This window comes from Symphodus melops, assembly GCF_947650265.1.
Source record: "Symphodus melops genome assembly, chromosome: 23".
NCBI lineage: Eukaryota > Metazoa > Chordata > Actinopteri > Labriformes > Labridae > Symphodus > Symphodus melops.
In genome coordinates this window covers 4,268,274-4,287,233 of record NC_136713.1, presented here as the reverse complement: position 1 = coordinate 4,287,233, position 18,960 = coordinate 4,268,274, and the positions used below count along the sequence as shown (strand labels likewise).

At 48.7% G+C, this 18,960-nt stretch overlaps 2 protein-coding genes and 1 long non-coding RNA gene across 3 annotated transcripts in view; 2 read left to right on the top strand and 1 right to left on the bottom strand.

Moving 5' to 3' along the window:
* Nucleotides 1-800, top strand: part of LOC306818778 (uncharacterized protein) — a gene marked incomplete at its 5' end in the record, with an annotated part of 7,110 nt that extends 6,310 nt beyond the window's left edge. The window contains 3 exon segments of the mRNA XM_079336497.1: nt 203-360; nt 362-526; nt 528-800. Of these exon segments, the coding sequence (XP_079192623.1) occupies nt 203-360; nt 362-526; nt 528-696 (492 nt within the window).
* Nucleotides 1-10,431, bottom strand: part of LOC306818388 — a 37,152-nt gene extending 26,721 nt beyond the window's left edge. The window contains exons 1-3 of the long non-coding RNA XR_013778180.1: nt 10,179-10,431; nt 9,273-9,324; nt 8,124-8,307 (exon numbers count right to left, since the gene is read on the bottom strand). This is a non-coding gene — a long non-coding RNA (uncharacterized lncRNA). The remainder of the gene's footprint in view (nt 1-8,123; nt 8,308-9,272; nt 9,325-10,178) is intronic.
* Nucleotides 10,432-10,467: 36 nt separating this feature from the next.
* The window catches only part of LOC306818386 (zinc finger protein GLI2-like), a 32,351-nt gene continuing 23,858 nt past the window's right edge, over nt 10,468-18,960 (top strand). The window contains exon 1 of the mRNA XM_079335949.1: nt 10,468-11,050. Coding sequence (XP_079192075.1) covers nt 10,870-11,050 — 181 coding nt within the window. The 5' untranslated portion in view covers nt 10,468-10,869. The remainder of the gene's footprint in view (nt 11,051-18,960) is intronic.

Genomic DNA, 18,960 nt, shown 5'->3' with positions numbered 1-18,960 from the left:
CACACACACTGACACACACATACAGACACTGACACACATACACACACACACACACACACACACACATACAGACACTGACACACACACACAGACACACACTGACATACACACTGACACACACACACACACACACACATACAGACACACACACACACACACTGACATACACACACACACACACACACTGACAAACTGACACAAACACACACACACACACACACTGACACACACACACAAACACACTGACATACACACACACACACACACACACACACTGACACACACACAAACACACACACACACACACACACTGACATACACACACACACACACACACACACTGACACACACACACACTGACATACAGACACACACACACACACACTGACACACACACACACACACATACAGACACTGACACACACACACAGACACACACTGACATACACACTGACACACACACACACACACACACATACAGACACACACACACACACACTGACATACACACACACACACACACACTGACAAACTGACACAAACACACACACACACACACTGACACACACACACAAACACACTGACATACACACACACACACACACACACACACACACTGACACACACACAAACACACACACACACACACACACTGACATACACACACACACACACACTGACACACACACACACTGACATACAGACACACACACACACACACTGACACACACACACTGACACACACACACACACACACACACACACTGACACACACACACACACACACACACACACTGACATACACACACACACACACAGAAATGTGGACTTAGAGTAGCAGCTCAGTGAGCTCTGAGGTTTTTCTTTTACTTAACATGATGATAAGACAGGACACACAGAGGCAGGATTCAAACCCTCACCTGTGCACACTAACCGCTTGGCTCCGGTCTCATCCTAACCCTGCTAACAGACGCAGGCTGAGCAGGGACTCGTACGAGTCAGAGGAAGCCACAGCTGCTGCTCTCACGCCGGCCGATGAGAACCAAGCCCTGAGCCGCTCCGGGCCGCTGGGACTGGTCACATGTGACGGGACCTCCATGAGGGGACCCCACTCTGCACTTGACATTCATCTCCTCTCAGATCACTTGAGTGTGACTTTCCCTCGCTTCTGCCCAGCGTGGAGCCCGCCGCTCCTCCACCACGCCGCTGACATGCATTGTTGGCGTGTCAGCGCGTTGTGGAGAGGGCCACGTGCGTCCAGTCGGCTGAGACAAGTGCTCCCATACATGATGTCAGACATGAGAAGGGACGCTCCCGTCTGCAGGCTTACACACAGACTTATCTGAGAGGGCGCTGGAGCCGCTGCTTTGTGCACAAAGTGACGTCTTCCTGTTCAACAGGAGAATTTACATTTTTAACATTCTGAACTGTTTGTGCAGGATGAGTGCCTCGCAGTCTTTCTCAAGGACACTTGAACAAGAAAAATAGTGAATGACTGAAGCGTCTGTGACCTCCTGAATGCTGGGTAATCTCTTAAAGCCGCAGGCCGCTCTCCACAAACCACGCTTACACAAAGTTGTGTTTGTGCTCAAACTGGGATTAGTGTTGAAACAACATGTCTGACAGAGTGCTCCTCTAACATGAGTTTAAACCACGTGAAAGAGTTCAAAGGTCAGGAAAGAGTAGATGGACTCTGAAAGAATGAAGGTCATGAGGGAACTCTCAGAAAGACTCAGTACACAGGTTCCTCCACCAGGGGGCTCTCTCTCAAAGAAAAGATGAGGGTGAATCATGGGAGTGATTGTCTCTGCTCCTCCTTTAAAGCGACCCAGCCTCTGGTGGACACTTGGGCAGCCTGAAGGTTGCTGCGTGGAAGGAAGGAGGAAGCCAAACATGTCAATAAGCCGAAGCCTGGTCTGACAGGAGAGGTTCAGGTAAGCAATGTTTCCAAACTCCAGCAGGAAGCGTCAGGCCGAGACTGTCACCATGAACTCGGTGACTTGTTTGTTTCAGACGTTGTCACAAACCAAGAAGAATTTGTCGTCTGATAAACAGACGTGCTGGTGAGAAAGAATCAAAGTCATCAGTTAGTCAGACAGCGAGACGGGCAGAGACGTGGGGGGGTCTGTGTCCTCCTCATTGTCCACACACACTGATGGCTCCCTAAAAGACTGACGGATTTCTGTTGGCCCTCAGCCAGGAGACAAACACACACACACACACATTTACATAGGAGCGGCACCCTACACAGCATGGGAACTCGGGGGCTGCTGGTTTGGATGAATGGCCGACGGAGGCGGAGGGCAGATTGTTCGACTATTAGTGTCAAAGATGGGATTCAAAATCACGTCCCCCGCCAGCTGAGGGAGAAAGAAAGGCTCACATGGGATATTTTAATGGAGAAAGAGTGAAGTGTTCTCTTTGAGCCACACATCAGGAAATATCACACTCAAACATCCATTCTCCTTTCACACTGACCACAGCCTCAGTCATGACAACTGTGAAGGTGTCACACAGCTCTTCTGCCTCTCTCACACGTACACACTTCCTGCTTCGGTCATGTGGTCACCCCTCCCAGGAGCAGAGGTGGGGGCCGGCTTATATTAAGGTCAATAGAGCCTCCCGGGTCAGTCATAGCAAACACAGAAGAGACTCGGCTCGAAATCAATTTACTTAAAGAAGTGGAGGTCAGAGGGGTTAAGTAAGAGGTGACGGGAGGGGGGGTACAAATCTGATTTAATACGCATCTGAGCGAGGGGAGGTGAGGGTGGGGGGGGGGGGGGGGTGGGCGGATATTAAAGGTCCGAGGTCATCAGGCATGTGTGTAGTGAGTCTGAAGAGACTGAAGCACATGAGTCACAGCTGAGATGGCTCCATGTGGACCGAGTCACACAGGTAGAGCAGGCCAGCAGGCGGGGGGGGGGGGGGGGGGGGGGTTCAGAGTCTTCTCTCCTTAAAAATGTGAAGTTCAGGGGTCTAAAGCACAGACTAAGAAAGCACAGAAGCAGCAAAATACTGTAACTCACAGAGACAAACACTCCTTTGTGTGTGTGTGTGTGTGTGTGCGTGTGTGTGTGTGTGTGTGTGTGTGTGTGTGTGTGTGTGTGTGTCGCTCAGGTGTCTCAGGTGCATATAAAGCAGAATCAGCCTGACTCACATACGAACACAGTGCAGTCTGTGGAAGTCATCAGGATCACATGGCACCACAGGGGAAAAGATTTGTCACGCAATCGTTTGAAAAGATATTCTATAAATTCAGCTCGCCGCGGAGATTATTTCCATCTGGCCGCAGAGCTACAAGTGATACCATCATTTCTGAACAGTTATGAGTTCACCTCCGTGTTTTATTTTCATTTGACTGGAGCTGGAGGCCACACTGATCCCGTCTGCGATCAGGCAGCAGGTGGTCACTCGCTTCTTACAACACAGGAAGAGAAAAAAGAGGATGTTATTCAAGCTTTACAGGTCAGTCCACAGAAAACAGATAAAGATGTACAGCAGACAGATACTGACCAGGAAACCTGCACCAACAATCAGGAGAGCCAACCATTCTATAATTCATTTATCAGACACTGTGCGCTCTCATTGGCTGGAGGTAACAATCCATAAATCAGCTGATATGAGCTCATTATTATATATATATGGTAATCATACATACATTTATCAGGTGAAAAGTTAAAGTGTTGTATGTCTGCACAGACATTTTCAGACAGGGTGCAGTTACACAGTTTGTCCACTGGATGGCGCCGCTTCCTCTAAATGTCTGCACAGCTGCACAGAGCGTGTCTGAGTCTGTCTCAGTCTCAGTAGATCTTTTCTGAACAGGGACAAATAAAAGCCTGCAGTACACTCCAGCTGCCAGCAGGTGTCAGTGTCTCATTAGAAATGAACCGTGTGTGTGAGTGGATCATCTGCATGTTTTAAAAGCGAAGTGACATTTCTTACGTGTTTGAACACTTTGAATAATTTTTACATTTTTTAACCCTTTATTTTAGCTGCTAATAAACAAAAAATAAAATAAATGTCATTTGTAATATGATCCGATTAAAAAGTTCAAAACAGCTGAAGTGAAAGCGGTGAATCGATGTTCAGTGTAAGAACATGCTGAGCTAAAGATGAAGGTTTGACTCCCTCATCATCACATCATGATGATCTTTATCTGTCTCTTTTTTTCCTCATGCTCTCAGCTGAGTCACATGTACGTTAGTTCATATACCATATTACTTGATCAGTGGAGATCACGATGTTTTTCACCTGTCCTGAAGGATGGACGGCCTCTGGTCCTGACAGTGACGTCAGATTCCTCTCTATTAAATATGGTCAATCAGTGAATGGTGAAAACAAACAGGAAGAATAAATAAAAACAGACGTAATGTCACGTGTTGTGAAATGTTTAAAAGTCTGCATCAAAGTGAACATCTGAACATACAACTAATATCATTATTATTATTAATAATATTATTTTGTAAATGTCCTCCACTTGCGAGATGAATAAAGGATTATCTGATCTCTTATCTTAATATTAAATTCATTGTTTTTTTAACGGTGGTAAAAAAAAAACCCAAAACATTTGATTAATCGCACAGCATGCTGGGAAAATAAAAAGGAGCTGCTCCTGAATTTATCTGTGATTTATTCTCATATTTTATTGACATGATAAAATGAGTTTAAGAGAGAGAGAGGTGCGTTCAAGCAGAAATAACTTGAATCCTGATCAGTAATTACACTTTTTTAATTTCTTCACATTTTTGTCCTGACCTGCAAACTTTGCATATCTTGAAATAAATAAATGTTATGAATGATCTGTTCTGATTATTGATTTCAGGCGGTCAGGAGGGATGAAGACACCGAAAGACAAACGTTATTTTAACAGCTCAGCGGGGAGGGGAGAGAGAGAGAGAGAGAGAGAGAGAGAGAGAGAGAGAGAGAGAGAGAGAGAGAGAGAGAGAGAGAGAGAGGGGTGAAGAAGTGAAGGGGTGGGTGCATGGAGAGTCTCGCGCTCCGCAGCATCCCGGTGTGTAAAAGTTAGTTGACGTGTTCAAGTCTCCGGTCAGCGCTCTTTAAACTCCCCTGCAGCCGAGTGATGTGTTCAAAGACACACGGTGAACTTTCCGTGTCTTATTGCGAGGACTAACTTTTTCCACTTCACGCGCTCAGCTCCGCGCGCCGTTCTGTAGATGGGATTTCACGTTAGGAGCGGATTTGTGCAGCGCGGCGGGGTTTCTGGCTCCTGTTTTCACTGCTGACAGAAAAGCAAAGTTTGACTTGAACAAGACAGAAGAAGAGGTTTTTTTTGTTTTGTTTTTTGTCTTGTTTGTTTTTTAAAAAAAGGAAAGAGCGACGGTGAGGAGGAGGAGAGGTGTCCGGACTCATCTCGGGACCAGAGGAGGGACAGAGGGTGAGTGAGAGACCGACAGAGCCATGTGCTCAGCGGAGGAGCGCGAGGCTCTGTCTCATCTGTATTTGTCTTCATCACGGCCTTCACTAAATCTGTGTCCAAGTCTCTGACTCTCTCAGCTCTTCTTTAAATCACAAACTTTGATGTGTGACTCCATCACTGTAACACTCTCCTTCACGGAGCCTCGCGCTGTTCCCGGGCCTTCTTAAATCTACTTCTTTATTTCATCCATTCATTCAGCTGATTTGAGGGTTTACACGCTGCTGCTGGAATTTTAGGAATTTGCAACCTGATATGTAAGATGCTGTGGAGTGAATGAGTCCGCCAGGGACGGAGTGTAAAACCGTTTTTAAATGTAGAGGCCACGTCCTGCTCATTTAAAGCTTCCCGTTCAGCCTGTGAGGCCATCTGAACTAAGGTGTTATTAACACAGTTTAAATCTTTATTTCATCTCTCTCTGCACACACACCTTTAAAGGCCTCGCGCTGTTTCTAAACCCTTGAAGCAGAGAGACAAATATTTATATGATAAAACAGGACAAATATAGGAGCCCAAACACTAAAAACCTGCAGGCTCTCTGGCCTCAGTCGACTTCTTTTTTTTGTTCTGAATGGCCGGTTACATTCATTTGCATCAGAAAAAAAGTTTTAGTGCATTAGCTATTGTGCAGGATGAAGAGTTCCAGCAGTCAGGGAGCCGGAGGAGGGGCTGAAGAAATAATGGGGCCCTTCACATTATTCAGGATGACATGGAGGCTTCCCAAACCTGTGATGGGGATGTCACTTTCATCCTGCCTTCCCTCGCTGTCATTTCACACGTTTCCCCCCCCCCGCGCGGCCCGCTCGGCCCGCTCGGCCGTGCCCGCTGATTGGACTCTGTGCAAACTCTGCGGAGAGCTGAATGACTGCAAAACGCCGGGAAATGAAGACAAGAAAGGAGGGAAGGGGAGAAAGCGGTCTGGTGTGCAGGGAGCGATACATGTGAATTGGAAGTGAGTAAAAGCTCCCCGCTGTGAGGACTCAAAAGTCTCTTATTCCACAAAACAACAAGTCCACACCAATTACTCCGTGTGGCCCCGGGCCCGTTGTTCCTTGTGGGTTTAGTGAAGAAAAGAAGCATCAGAGGGGGAGTAAATTCAGTGAAGGCACCAGGACAGAAAGCTGCTCACACAGAAGACTCAAATCACTGCACACCTTATCTCCCCTCAGGATAAATATACAAGGCACATTTTAATATTTGTCATGTAAAAATACCGAGCATAATGGTGTCCAATAATTTCAGGAGAGAAAAAAACTAATATTCAGACTGTAAAGACGGCAAGCTTCTTCTCTAAATAACTCAGAGAATTGTCTTTGATTTTTTTTTATATCCAACTAAATGAGCTGGTGGATTTTCATTTTTAATAAAGTCTGCAGCTCTCTTCTAACAAGCTGCACTGAAGCTGTGTCAATGAAGAATCCCGTCATGTGCTGGTCAAACAATCCTGTTAAAATCATGTGTGCAACATCAACACCTGCTTTTATTCTGACCTGGATTTCAACTCTTTCACTAACTGAGAGGCTTCATTTTCAGACCACAGACAAATGTCTATTCCACACCGTGTGTGTGTGTGTGTGTGTGTGTGTGTGTGGATCACAGGCGTTATGGGTTAATGTGTTGAAGTGGATTACACTGTTTGCTTTTCTCACTAATCACCACAAACACAACAACGAGGCAAAACCAACGCCACATTATTTTTACTGCAACGTACCAGGACAGAGAGTCAGTGTGGGCAGCATCACAGACAGAGTCAAGACATGTCGTCTGTGTAACACACACACACACACACACACACACACTCTCTGAACTCTACAAACATTGACTCTGAGAGCTGCTCTCTAAAATATCTCAGACGATGTTTGAAACTTCCTGCGACAGAGGAAAGCATCTCTCAGGCAGCAGCAATTACTCATGATGAAAACGAGCTGTGTTTAATGCAACGCCATCACACACACACACACACACACACACACACACACACACACACACACACACACACACACTCAGAGACATCAGAAATCAAAGGTCCAGGGGCCGCTGGGGGCCTGTAGTTCCTCCTCTTGGCTGTGTAGGCCGAGCTCTCAGGGAGCGGCTTTGATGGGTGTATTAATTAACTCCTGAAGGGACGGAGAGAGAGCGCCGTGATCACGTCTGACAGGGCCGAGTCTGTGTGTGTGTGTGTGTGTGTGTGTGTGTGTGGATATGAAGGATGCCCCACGCTGGGGGGAGAGATGCCCGCCGTGACATTTAGACACGTGCAGAAAAGGATCCCAGATCAGTGAAGGACACATCATGTGTCCCGGCTGTGATCAGTGCGTGTGAAAGCTTTGCTGCGTTCGATGATGGCAGAGGCTGGCGTGTTGATGAAGAGCCTCGGCCTCCTGGAGGCCTCTACAGGTTTGAAGGTGTGTCAGTGGCTGTTAGCCGAGCGTTCAGGTGAACCTGTGAGAACACACCTGCAGTGTTCCAGCAGTCCAGAGCTCAGAGACACATGTCCTCAATCTGGGTTTTATTACTCAACAGTCAAACTCTGAACTGTCTTTCATCTCCAGACAGAAATCACACAGATCAGAAGGCACAAGGTGACACCAAGGACATGAAAAGTCATGTTTGTTCTCCAGAGGAGGCCCTGATCTGATTTCTTTCTGGGCTCAGTGGACTCAGGTGTGAACGCAGAGCGACTTACCGGAGGTGTTGATCCATGAAAAGGGCCCGTCCAGGAAGTGTGGAGGAAGTGAGCAGTCCAAAGTGTGGCTGTAAAACAGCGAGCGGCCGGGCTGAGGTGGGAACATTTGGCGGCGGGTCAGGGATCAAAGCGGCCGGTCAAACCTCGGCGCTCAGTGTGGACTTCACGCCGTCAGGAGGCGGAGCTGTGGAGACAAACACATGGCAGGAATTTAAAGTTTAGCATGTCATCTCTGATGTGATGTGAAACAGATTTATGTGACGTGAAGCTGGACGTGCTGTGAAGACGTCTCACAGGCATCTCTGTCTCAGTCTTTGTGCCTCTCTTTCAACAGAGATTTTATCTTTATACTCTTTAATCACACTGAGGTTTAACTTCTTCATTCATGTCTTCAAAAGTCACAAAATGTTGAAGCAGACGAACAGCTGGATAAGTGGCGTGTCACGTCAGGTGAAAAGAGAAGAAGCAGTGAGTGAAGAGGATCACAGGAAGCATGTAGGGATTTCTGCTCCTCCACATCTGTTTGCTGTTTAGCAGCAGGATATTGAACATCCAGGCTGAGGGGTGTGAAGCTGCTCTTCCACAGTGGCTCACTCCAAACCTCGGGGGGATCATGTTCCCCCTCAGCTCTCTTCAAGTTAAGAGGAACAAGCGTGTGAAGTGGGTATAAATTCAGATGTCACTGTTAGCCTGTATTTGCACATTGGCTGCTCGCACAATAAACAACCCCCCCTTCTGTCGAGGCTGGATTCTATTTAAGACTCGCCACCACCGACCTGGGCTTCTTTTACGGGATAGCTATTATTCAAAGCAGAATAGGTGCAGGGCCCGACCATAAATTCCAGCAAGTGGCCCTTGGAAAGGGGGAGGCGCGGCGAGGAATTGACTGCGTGCTCTGTGATTTTACTCTGCTACGGCGTGACCTTTTGAGCGGAGACAGACTCATTTGTTTGGTTGACAAGAGCTGCTCTAATAACTCAGGAGGACAGAGGCTGCTGGTAATATTCAGTGACGAGCCAAACTGTGCTCTCGTGGGCCCACTGCACCTCGCAGGCACAGGCATTTGTTTTCCACACGCAGGAAACAGCCTCTTTGATTCCCCACATCACGTGTGTCTTCATTTACCGAGTGTCAGGAGGGAGGACTTACACTGTGAAGCTCAGCGTCCTGCAGTCTGATTTATGTAGAGCAAGTCAAAGTCCTGCAGGAGAAAGCACAAAGGAGGTGATGAAACTTTGAAATCGGTTGTGATGTCACAGCAGCAGACACCTCATATTGACTTCTCTCTGCTCTGTAATGAAAACACATGCAGCAGACCTCTGACACTTGTTTAAACACACGGCCAGTGTTTGCATCTGAAGGAGAAAGAAATAATCAACTGACTCAACAATAGATCTCAGCATCATAAGTATGGGGTGGGGGGGGGGGTGGGGGGGTCCATTCTCTTTAAATGAACCATTGTTTGTCCTTTCACAGGCAGCCCAGCGTCAACAGTGGGAGGCGCTTCATTACACTGCTAACTGAGCTGTTGACATGCTAACGTGCTTGTTAGCTGCTCCTGCTAATGACACCAACGCTAGCTCTCAAACTTTATCACTACATAAACTTCCAAGTGCACTTTCAGATTCATCAGCATGTTGTGTTGAGGCTGGAGCTGCTTTCAGTCTTTCATGGTCATGGTAAACGAAGAGAGGACGGCATGGACAGAAATCAGATGAGTCATTAACATTTGTACTGAACAGGACAACAGCTCCAGATGAAAGGACACTGTGCAGGTGACTGGAGGCATTCATGACCAATTAGAAGGCAGGCTGGAGAACATGTGACCTGTCACACTTTTCATACAGCCAGCGTGTTTTACGCTCACTGAGGTCATCTTTAAGTCTGCGGAGTGAACACCAATCAGAACGCTGCTAATGTGTGAACAGCAAATGTTCCCACTCATCAGGATTCAAGAGGACTGCAAGCGTAAAGACGGCCATTATGTTCCTCATATATCACCTACTGAAGCTGCTAGTGTGTGTGTGTGTGTGTGTGTGTGTGTGGCTCTCACACCTGTTACACTGATTCATCTGCAGCAACAAAGAGAGCAGACAGAGCTGTCAGTCAAAGCAGTGCAGCGACCTGCAGCTTCATCGCAGTGTGTGACGTCACGTCAGTGTGCCAAAGGTCACAGGTCAGATTCCTGGAGCTGTGTGTCAGCGGCTGTTTCTACCTGCAGATGTAGACAAAGTCTGAATACTCCAAACACACAATGACGTCTTATTGTAAATGTGAGGAGACTCTAGCAGACATTTTCTCACCTTACTGACACTTGTGTCCACACTCACTGCCCCCCGCACAGATGATTTGAAAGGTAGCAGTGATGCTCAGCTGGGTTTTTAAAGGGAGCTGAAACATGACACATCCTCTTTGAAGATAAACTGCTATTGTTCTAACTGTTCAGGCCACAAAGCTGCTGCGAATAGAGCTGGCAGAAAGGTCAATAGTCAAATCAACTTTGATGACATGAGAGCCGAGTCCTCCGCCTCCCCATCCCCCTTTAACCTCCAAAGCCTCTCCTCGACCCCTCAACCTCCACTGTCACAGAGCTAATTGAGTGGTGAAGGGCAGGAGTTCCCGTGAAGACGGCGAGCGGATCGAGGATCCTCTGACGGGACGAGCACAGACAAACAGAGCATCCTCACTTACAATGAATTTTGTTTCCCCAGCAGCTCTGCTCTCATGTGTTTAAACTCGTCTTTTCATGAACCCTGAGCACTCGAGTCTGGAGCGCATCCTGACTCATCTTCACTTAACTTCCCCTGTTGTGTTCTCTACAGAGACGCGGGCCATGGAGACATCCAGAGCTGCAGAGAGAAAGGACAAAATGGACGGGAGCAGCTTCTCCGACCTCCCAAAGAAACCCTCCCCCTCCGAGAGCAGAGGTAAGACTCAGGCTGGAGTGTCCGGACGCCTGTCAGGCTGCAGCACGCTGTGTGACAGAGGGAGGTGCTCAGCCAGGGGGCGAGGGGGGGCTGACATCACAGATGAAATATACATTTCAAAGATCTGTGGAGCTGCTGCTCCTGGCTCCTCTCAGGCCTGATAAGAAGCAGCAGCAGTCAGAGGTGACTTACAGTAACGTCTGACAGGAATCCAGAACACACTCAGGTCTTTAAAGAGCATCATTAATGCGGTCGAGCAGTGTGGCACCGTTTGAGCCCATAAACATAGATGAATAGTGAACATGACAAGAGGAGAGGGGGGGTCGGGCCAGGTGAGAACCAGTGTTTGTGTTGTTGAACTAAATCAGGTGCAGCAGCGATCCTCTCGGGCAGCGAGCGAGCGAGAGAGAGAGAGAGTACATGTTTTAAAGATGTCAGAGGACGTGTGATGAAAGTGGCGCATAATGAGGCTCAAAGAGCTGCTTCTTACCTCCAGAGAGTAAAGAGAGGAGGCCAGGACGACACAGACTGACAGACATGCAGAGTGACGGGCTGCCTTTGAAATGATAATTAAACGCCTGATTTAGTGACATTTTTACTCATTAATGAAGGACTTGGTGGCCTGCCATTCTAAAGAAACACACATTCATTGATAAAGAAGGAACAAAGCTGCACGGCCTCATGCTGACTGTAACACACACACATACAAGGTGAAATATTACAAAGGAGTGAGCAGAATGAGGCGCTGGATCATCAGTCCTTCAACAGCTGATCCTGCCTGAAATGTGTTCTGCTGCTTTAAGAGGTCAAAGGTGTCTCTCTCATGTACTGAAGGATCAGGCCAAACTTTCTCTATCTGGAAGTCTCCCGCCAACGGTTGCTATGAGAGGGGGCTCTCTGGTTGGTGGAAGCCAACAAAGGGTCGCAGCAGAAGCTCTGACCCACACTGACGGGCTGATGGTCTCAGAAGGTGAGGACCTTTGAGAGATGTCAGAGAGCGTGTGATGAAAGGCGCTGATAATCAGCTGAAAACAGCTCGGCCTCCTCCACAGAAGACGGGAAGCACACTTTGAAATGGAAATGCTGCAGCTGATTCAGGGACACTCGTTCCCTCTGAGGCAGAAGTTGGTGACCCGCCACGATGAGTGCAGATCAGAGAATACGATGGACATGAGGAGTTGGCGTGTTTTGCGTTGTTTGTGAAGGCGTCTTCAATATTTCAACAAAGCTGGAGTGCGTTCTCCTCACATGGAGGATAAAGGAGGGCGGTTGGTTTGATGATTTTGAAAGTGTAGCTCATGGTCAACACTTCTCAGTCCCTGGTGTCTGAAATGATCCGGGTTGGTCATGTTTTCCCTCCGTGCTCCACTGTTTACCCTGGCTTCACGTCCGGCCTCCTCGCTGGATTCTCAGAGCGTGACGGTGACGTGAGGATCTGTGGAGGGAGGCGCTGACCTCTCCTGAACTCCATTGTATATTCATATGTGTTTATTTTCCATATCAATAACAATAACTCTTCTTCCTATCAGCGCTCTGGATTTTCATCTGCAGTAAACAAGGAGCTGTGGTTCCCGTCTGGACCAATCAGATAGCAGAGAAGAGGTCTGCTGGGTGGAGACAGAGTAATTACTTATGGCAGTAATGGTGGTGATGATTGGTGCAGCGGTGGCTGATAAGTGAGGGGCGAGGGCGGCTCCTTGAACCTGGGAGCTTTTTATGAAACAGGTGAAAACTGCACCTTTCTAATATCCTGCTGCTGTTCAGCTCTTTTATCCTCTCGCTGTTGTTTACTGTTGGCTGCACGAGTCCTGTCACCTAAGTCATGCCCACCTCTGAGCCCCGCTGGCGCCTGGATAACAGCCCGCCCTCTTTTATATTCCCATCCCGTGTTATTTATTTACAACAATTTCCTCTCTATCAAAGGACATGGCTAATGCCGAGTTTTAATATGTTATTTACACATAAAAAGCAGCTATTTACAGCGCCGTGCATGTGCAGAAGGGAGGGAAAATGAATGGGCCCCGGCGCCGCTCTCCGATCTGTTATATCACACTTTAACAATCTGGATTGCTAATAGAACCATTTATCATGGAGCGGTCATTTGTTTTATGTGAGCAGCCCAGGTCCCGTTCCCAGAGGCCTATGGAAATGGGGTGCACGTATAATGAAGCTCAAGTGTGAGTCACTTTGTTTAAAAAGTGGATCTGCCACACTCCCAGTCAATTAGGATGGACCCAGGTGCTGCTATCAGAGAATTCCTGATGATCGACCCCCCCCCCCCCCCCCCGACAGGGAGAGCTCTTTTCTGTGGACTGGAGGAAAATAAAAAGCTCTCTGGCACGCTGACCCTGGTTCGGTGCAGTTTACTGAGAAGCAGCAGCTCTGGCAGCGTCGCCTCTCCTCTGGCCGAGCTCGGGACTCTGCTGCCCGGTTAATAGATTCAAACGAGCGCTTGTATTTCCTCTGACAGCACGCATCTGTCTGCTCAGCGCACAGATTTACGCTGTCTCAGGGACCTTTATGATTTCACATCCATCGGTAATAACTGAGGGTATTTAGAGGGAAAATATTGGTGAGAAAAAGTGAGAAATGACAAAGAATCCAGCCGCTGTTATTGATGTGTGTGTCACTTTCTCCACTCGGGGCCTCGGAGGATTAAAGCCGACTCTAATAGCACAAAAAATTTCCCTTTTTTTTAATATACATTTAAATCCAGAGACATTTCTGTAAGGCTGGCTGCAAATCGGATTTCTGCAGGGTTGGTTAAATTTAGAGTTATTGCCTTTTCAAAAAGCCATCCGTTTTCTCAGGCAATCCTGGAAACACACCACAACTCAGCTGGATCCTGATTGGCTCTCACCTGGAGCGTTTTCAGGCTCTACATTTTAAGAACCCTCCATAAAGTCCGAGAAGTTGAATGTTCGAGGTGAGGCTTGACCTTGAGCGAACACGCGTCGCTCTCAGAGAGCTTTACATCTTATTAAGTGACGTCCACGCTCTGTCCTCTAACTGCTCTGTCCTCAGGAGCCCTGTCCTCATGCTGCCAGGAGCCCTGTCCTCTAACTGCTCTGTCCTCTAACTGCTCTGTCCTCATGCTGCCAGGAGCCCTGTCCTCTAACTGCTCTGTCCTCATGCTGCCAGGAGCCCTGTCCTCTAACTGCTCTGTCCTCAGGAGCCCTGTCCTCTAACTGCTCTGTCCTCATGCTGCCAGGAGCCCTGTCCTCTAACTGCTCTGTCCTCAGGAGCCCTGTCTTCTAACTGCTCTGTCCTCTAACTGCTCTGTCCTCAGGAGCCCTGTCCTCTAACTGCTCTGTCCTCATGCTGCCAGGAGCCCTGTCCTCTAACTGCTCTGTCCTCAGGAGCCCTGTCTTCTAACTGCTCTGTCCTCTAACTGCTCTGTCCTCAGGAGCCCTGTCTTCTAACTGCTCTGTCCTCTAACTGCTCTGTCCTCAGGAGCCCTGTCCTCTAACTACTCTGTCCTCATGCTGCCAGGAGCCCTGTCCTCTAACTGCTATGTCCTCAGGAGCCCTGTCTTCTAACTGCTCTGTCCTCAGGAGCCCTGTCTTCTAACTGCTCTGTCCTCTAACTGCTCTGTCCTCAGGAGCCCTGTCCTCTAACTGCTCTGTCCTCATGCTGCCAGGAGCCCTGTCCTCTAACTGCTATGTCCTCAGGAGCCCTGTCCTCTAACTGCTCTGTCCTCAGGAGCCCTGTCTTCTAACTGCTCTGTCCTCTAACTGCTCTGTCCTCAGGAGCCCTGTCTTCTAACTGCTCTGTCCTCTAACCGCTCTGTCCTCAGGAGCCCTGTCCTCTAACTGCTCTGTCCTCAGGAGCCCTGTCTTCTAACTGCTCTGTCCTCTAACCGCTCTGTCCTCAGGAGCCCTGTCCTCTAACTGCTCTGTCCTCTAACCGCTCTGTCCTCAGGAGCCCTGTCCTCTAACTGCTTTGTCCTCAGGAGCCCTGTCTTCTAACTGCTCTGTCCTCTGGAGCCCTGTCCTCTAACTGCTCTGTCCTCAGGAGCCCTGTCTTCTAACTGCTCTGTCCTCATGCTGCCAGGAGCCCTGTCCTCTAACTGCTCTGTCCTCAGGAGCCCTGTCTTCTAACTGCTCTGTCCTCAGGAGCCCTGTCTTCTAACTGCTCTGTCCTCAGACAGATAGAAAACAAGAAGTTTCAAACACTGTCTGTTTCTGTATTGAAGTGTGAACTGTTGTGTGTGCAGTGAGATGATCGTGAGGTGCGACCAGCCTTTGTTTGTTTGTTTTCTCTCGTCTGTCTGTGTCGCTAAACTAGGCCAGAGGAAACACCGGCTGCTGCCGATGATTTGATGAAGCGGCTCCGGAGGCTCGTCACATACATCTTGTTGAGAGTGAGTTTGTCACTGGAGAGGGAGATTGATGTGCCGCGCTCAGAGCCCCCCCAGCCGCCCCCCTGTAGCCGCCCAGGTCTTTCTGCTGAGTCTGGCTGGTCCGCAGGGAGGGAGCCTAAGTACTTAGCACCTCCTGGGCTGCTCTGGGGCCACAGGGTGGGGGGGGTGGTGGACCTAAACAGGCTAAACAGAGTCAGAGCTGAGAATAAATCAGAGGACAGAGGAAGTGTGACCCTGTTAGAGGAAGCCAGCGAGAACCTTTAACAGCATCTTTTGCTTTTCTTCATTTATACGCGACATAGGGAGACGTCTCTGTGGATTTCATTACCTGCTCAAGGTTTTTTCATTTTGGCTTTACCTCTGAGACAGGACAGTGGACAGAGTCCGAGAGAGAGGGCGAGGACATGCGGGTCAAGACGTCAGCCTTGTACATGGGATGGCGCCCTCTGGAGATGATTTTGAATCCTCAGACATGAACATGAAGTTTGTTCTTCTTGAGCTTGGAGCCGATGGTTATTTAAGCGCTTTAGGTTGTTGTGTAAATAGTGCTGTAAGAGAGGTGTGTCTTTATCTGGCCTGTAAAGTGAGTAATTGATGGTGGCTCCATGCACTGAGAGCACTCAGGGGGTCAGGCTCGCTGGCAGAGAAAAAGACTCAGCATCCTCCTCCTCCTCCAAAAGGACGGCCACTAATCTTCCTGAGAAGACGGAGGAAGAAGAGGAGGAGAGAGGAGGGGCGGAGGAGCTTCTTTTCTCCTCTACTCTCTGCGCTTTAAATGAGGCCCTGCCCGGGGAGCAGGAAAACAGCCCCCTGACACACACACACACACGAAGTGCAGACTGACTCGATCAGTCTGTCGTCACCAATCAGGACGGCCGGACTGGAAACATTGAGCGAAGCCTTAAATCAGATGTTCCTGCAGCCTGAGGCCCCTGAGCGTGGCCCCGAGGGTCACTACAGTGATCACAGCGACTCTGCTGTTTCCACATGTTCCTGCTGCACACACACACACAGTTTGTAAACATTTAGCTTGATGACTTTCCAAGATGCCCTCCCTCGTCCTGTTTTATCTTGGGTTTCTCTCCGGGGAGGGGCCGCTCTGAGGGTCCGTCAGATTACAAAGTGAAAAGAGAAATGTTCCTCTCTCTCTTTTATTCCGTCTATTTATAGACGAGTGTTAGATTAGTGGATAAAGACACACACACTGCCCTGGGTTGCTCCTCACTTGTTAGTCGTGTTTTCAGGCGGAGACGAGTCATTAAGGAAAAACTTGTAAAAACAACATGGCCTAGATATTCCAGACGCTGTGCAGAGGCGTCCAGCGTGGAGCTCAAAGCTGCAGAAACACTCAGAGCATCGCTCCAAAAGCTCCACAGGACTGAAGCATTAAGGGAAGAAAGTGAACAGGAAGTTAGTGGGCAACCACTACTACTGTAACTTGTACTTGTAAAGGGAACATGTACAATATGAAAGTCCGTCTGCAGGTCACCATGAAAACATCCCATCGTAGTACAACTGTGACAGATCCTCGACACACTTCAGTCTCAGAGACATGAAGGTTCGCTCGCACTGATTCCAAAAACAACAGGCGGCATTCCTGCAGATTGAACACTGTGGCAGCGACGTATGGATGTTTGAGAGGATTAAGCCAAAAAAAACTCCCCCACCTTTTCTTTTTCCCCAATCCCTCCTTTCCCGCCCCCCAGCAGAGGTGGCCTCTGAGGTCTCCGGGCAGGTCTCAGGCCGGTCTGCTGATGGTAGCGTGTCTAGCGTGTTGATCTTGTGTTTGTTGTTGGAGACGTGGTGAGACGCTCATGTCCTCAGTAGCTTCATTCCACGTTATTGCAAACTTAATCAGTTTTGGATATGTGTGAAGGCCGAACACTGGCAGTGTGCACGCAGTGTGAGGTAGTGACAGGGCTGAAGCCCCGCCCTCTCAAACAGCCCACAGCTGCGGCGCTCTTTACTCGCTTACAGTGAAACCAGAAGAGGCACGCTAATTGCCTTGTAAGTATTACAGAAAGCAGCTGGAGATTAGCAATAACAGCTAATTAGCTGGGCTAGCGTGGAAATCAAAGCTGGCACGTGAGGATAAACACACAGAGCGGTGTTTGTGTGCTGTTATAAATCTTTACGAAGCATCAGGTTGGCACGTCGGTGGATTTTAAAGCTCCGGTGCCAAACAGAGACAGAAGTGTCCCATTTCAAAAAGCTGCTAACTTCAAGTCATGTTGGCGTCGCCAGCGGCCAACAGCAGCTGTTAAAACACACAAACATGACTCTGCCCTATTCTTCATTCATCATAAACAGGCAGCAGTGAGCGGCTCGTCCTGACCGTGATGTTCCACTTCAGGTTCAGATGAAGATCAAAGTCATGATGATAAGCGAAGGGGGACTAAAGCGAGAGGAGAGATCAGACTGACACACTTCATCTGTCCTGCTGTGTGAGGGGGGCTTTACTCTTTAAATCATTCAGTAAGCAATGCGTCTCCTCCTCCAGCTCCTGCTGCAGCAGCCAGCCTTCACTGTGGTCATGTGGGTGTGATGGGGAAACTTGGCGGCCTCGTGCCCTCGCTCACACCCTGCAGGGCCGACGCAGGTACGACCCACCCCCCCCCCCAACCGTCAGCGGAGATCCGTTTTCTAATCAGTCCCCTCTCTCCGTCTCAATCAGCAGCAGAAAACTCTATGTGCTGTCACATCAGGAGGAATCTCACGTCAGCGTGCAACAACGAGGAGGGTTCTTTACTTGCTCCTCATTATAAAGGAAGAATACACTGTCTTAGATGGGAATGATTTGACTCAGCAGCCTCGAGCATTAATAAAGCCACACGATAACGTCGTCTCTAACACGTGTTGAAAACACGTCCTGACATGCTCAGTCCTCGTGCACGCTGTGTTGTCCTGTTGGTTTGCTAATGGCTCCCTCAGACTAATCGCTGTCCTGATGTGCTTTGTCTTGGAGCCATTGGAGGTGTTTGCAGGAGATAATTATCCACGGAAGCAGGCCGAGCAGGGACAGAAAGAAGGTCAGGATATATGCAGATGAGCGTCTCTCTTTTAAAAAGTGTCATTACACAGATGTATGAGTGTTCATATTCACCTCTAATGTCTGCTACTATTCTAAGACAATCCTCTTCTCCAGCTGTGATTGGCTGAGACAAGGCGAGGTGTGTGGGGGAGCCTTTAATTGTTTGCCGTTCTCTCATTGTGTGAGGCGGCCTCCTCTTCAGCACTTTATCATTACACACTGCGCTGTTTGCCCGGCTTTGTGGCCCTCGCCGTCCCTATTCAGCGACTCAGCTGTGAGGGTCAGAGGAGGGGGGGGGGGGGGACCTGCAGCGTCCACAAACACTCAGAAGATCATTCGAATGTTCACACACACTTTTGCTGACGTCTCGAGCTGAGCTCTGTGACTTTGTTTTCTGCCATTTGGAGACTCTCTCTAAGCCGCTGAATGTTCCAGGTGTTGATGGTGAATGAATTGAAATAATGTGTGTTTGGAGGATGAGTGCAGGACAGAGGGTAAAGCAGGCCGGAGAGTCTC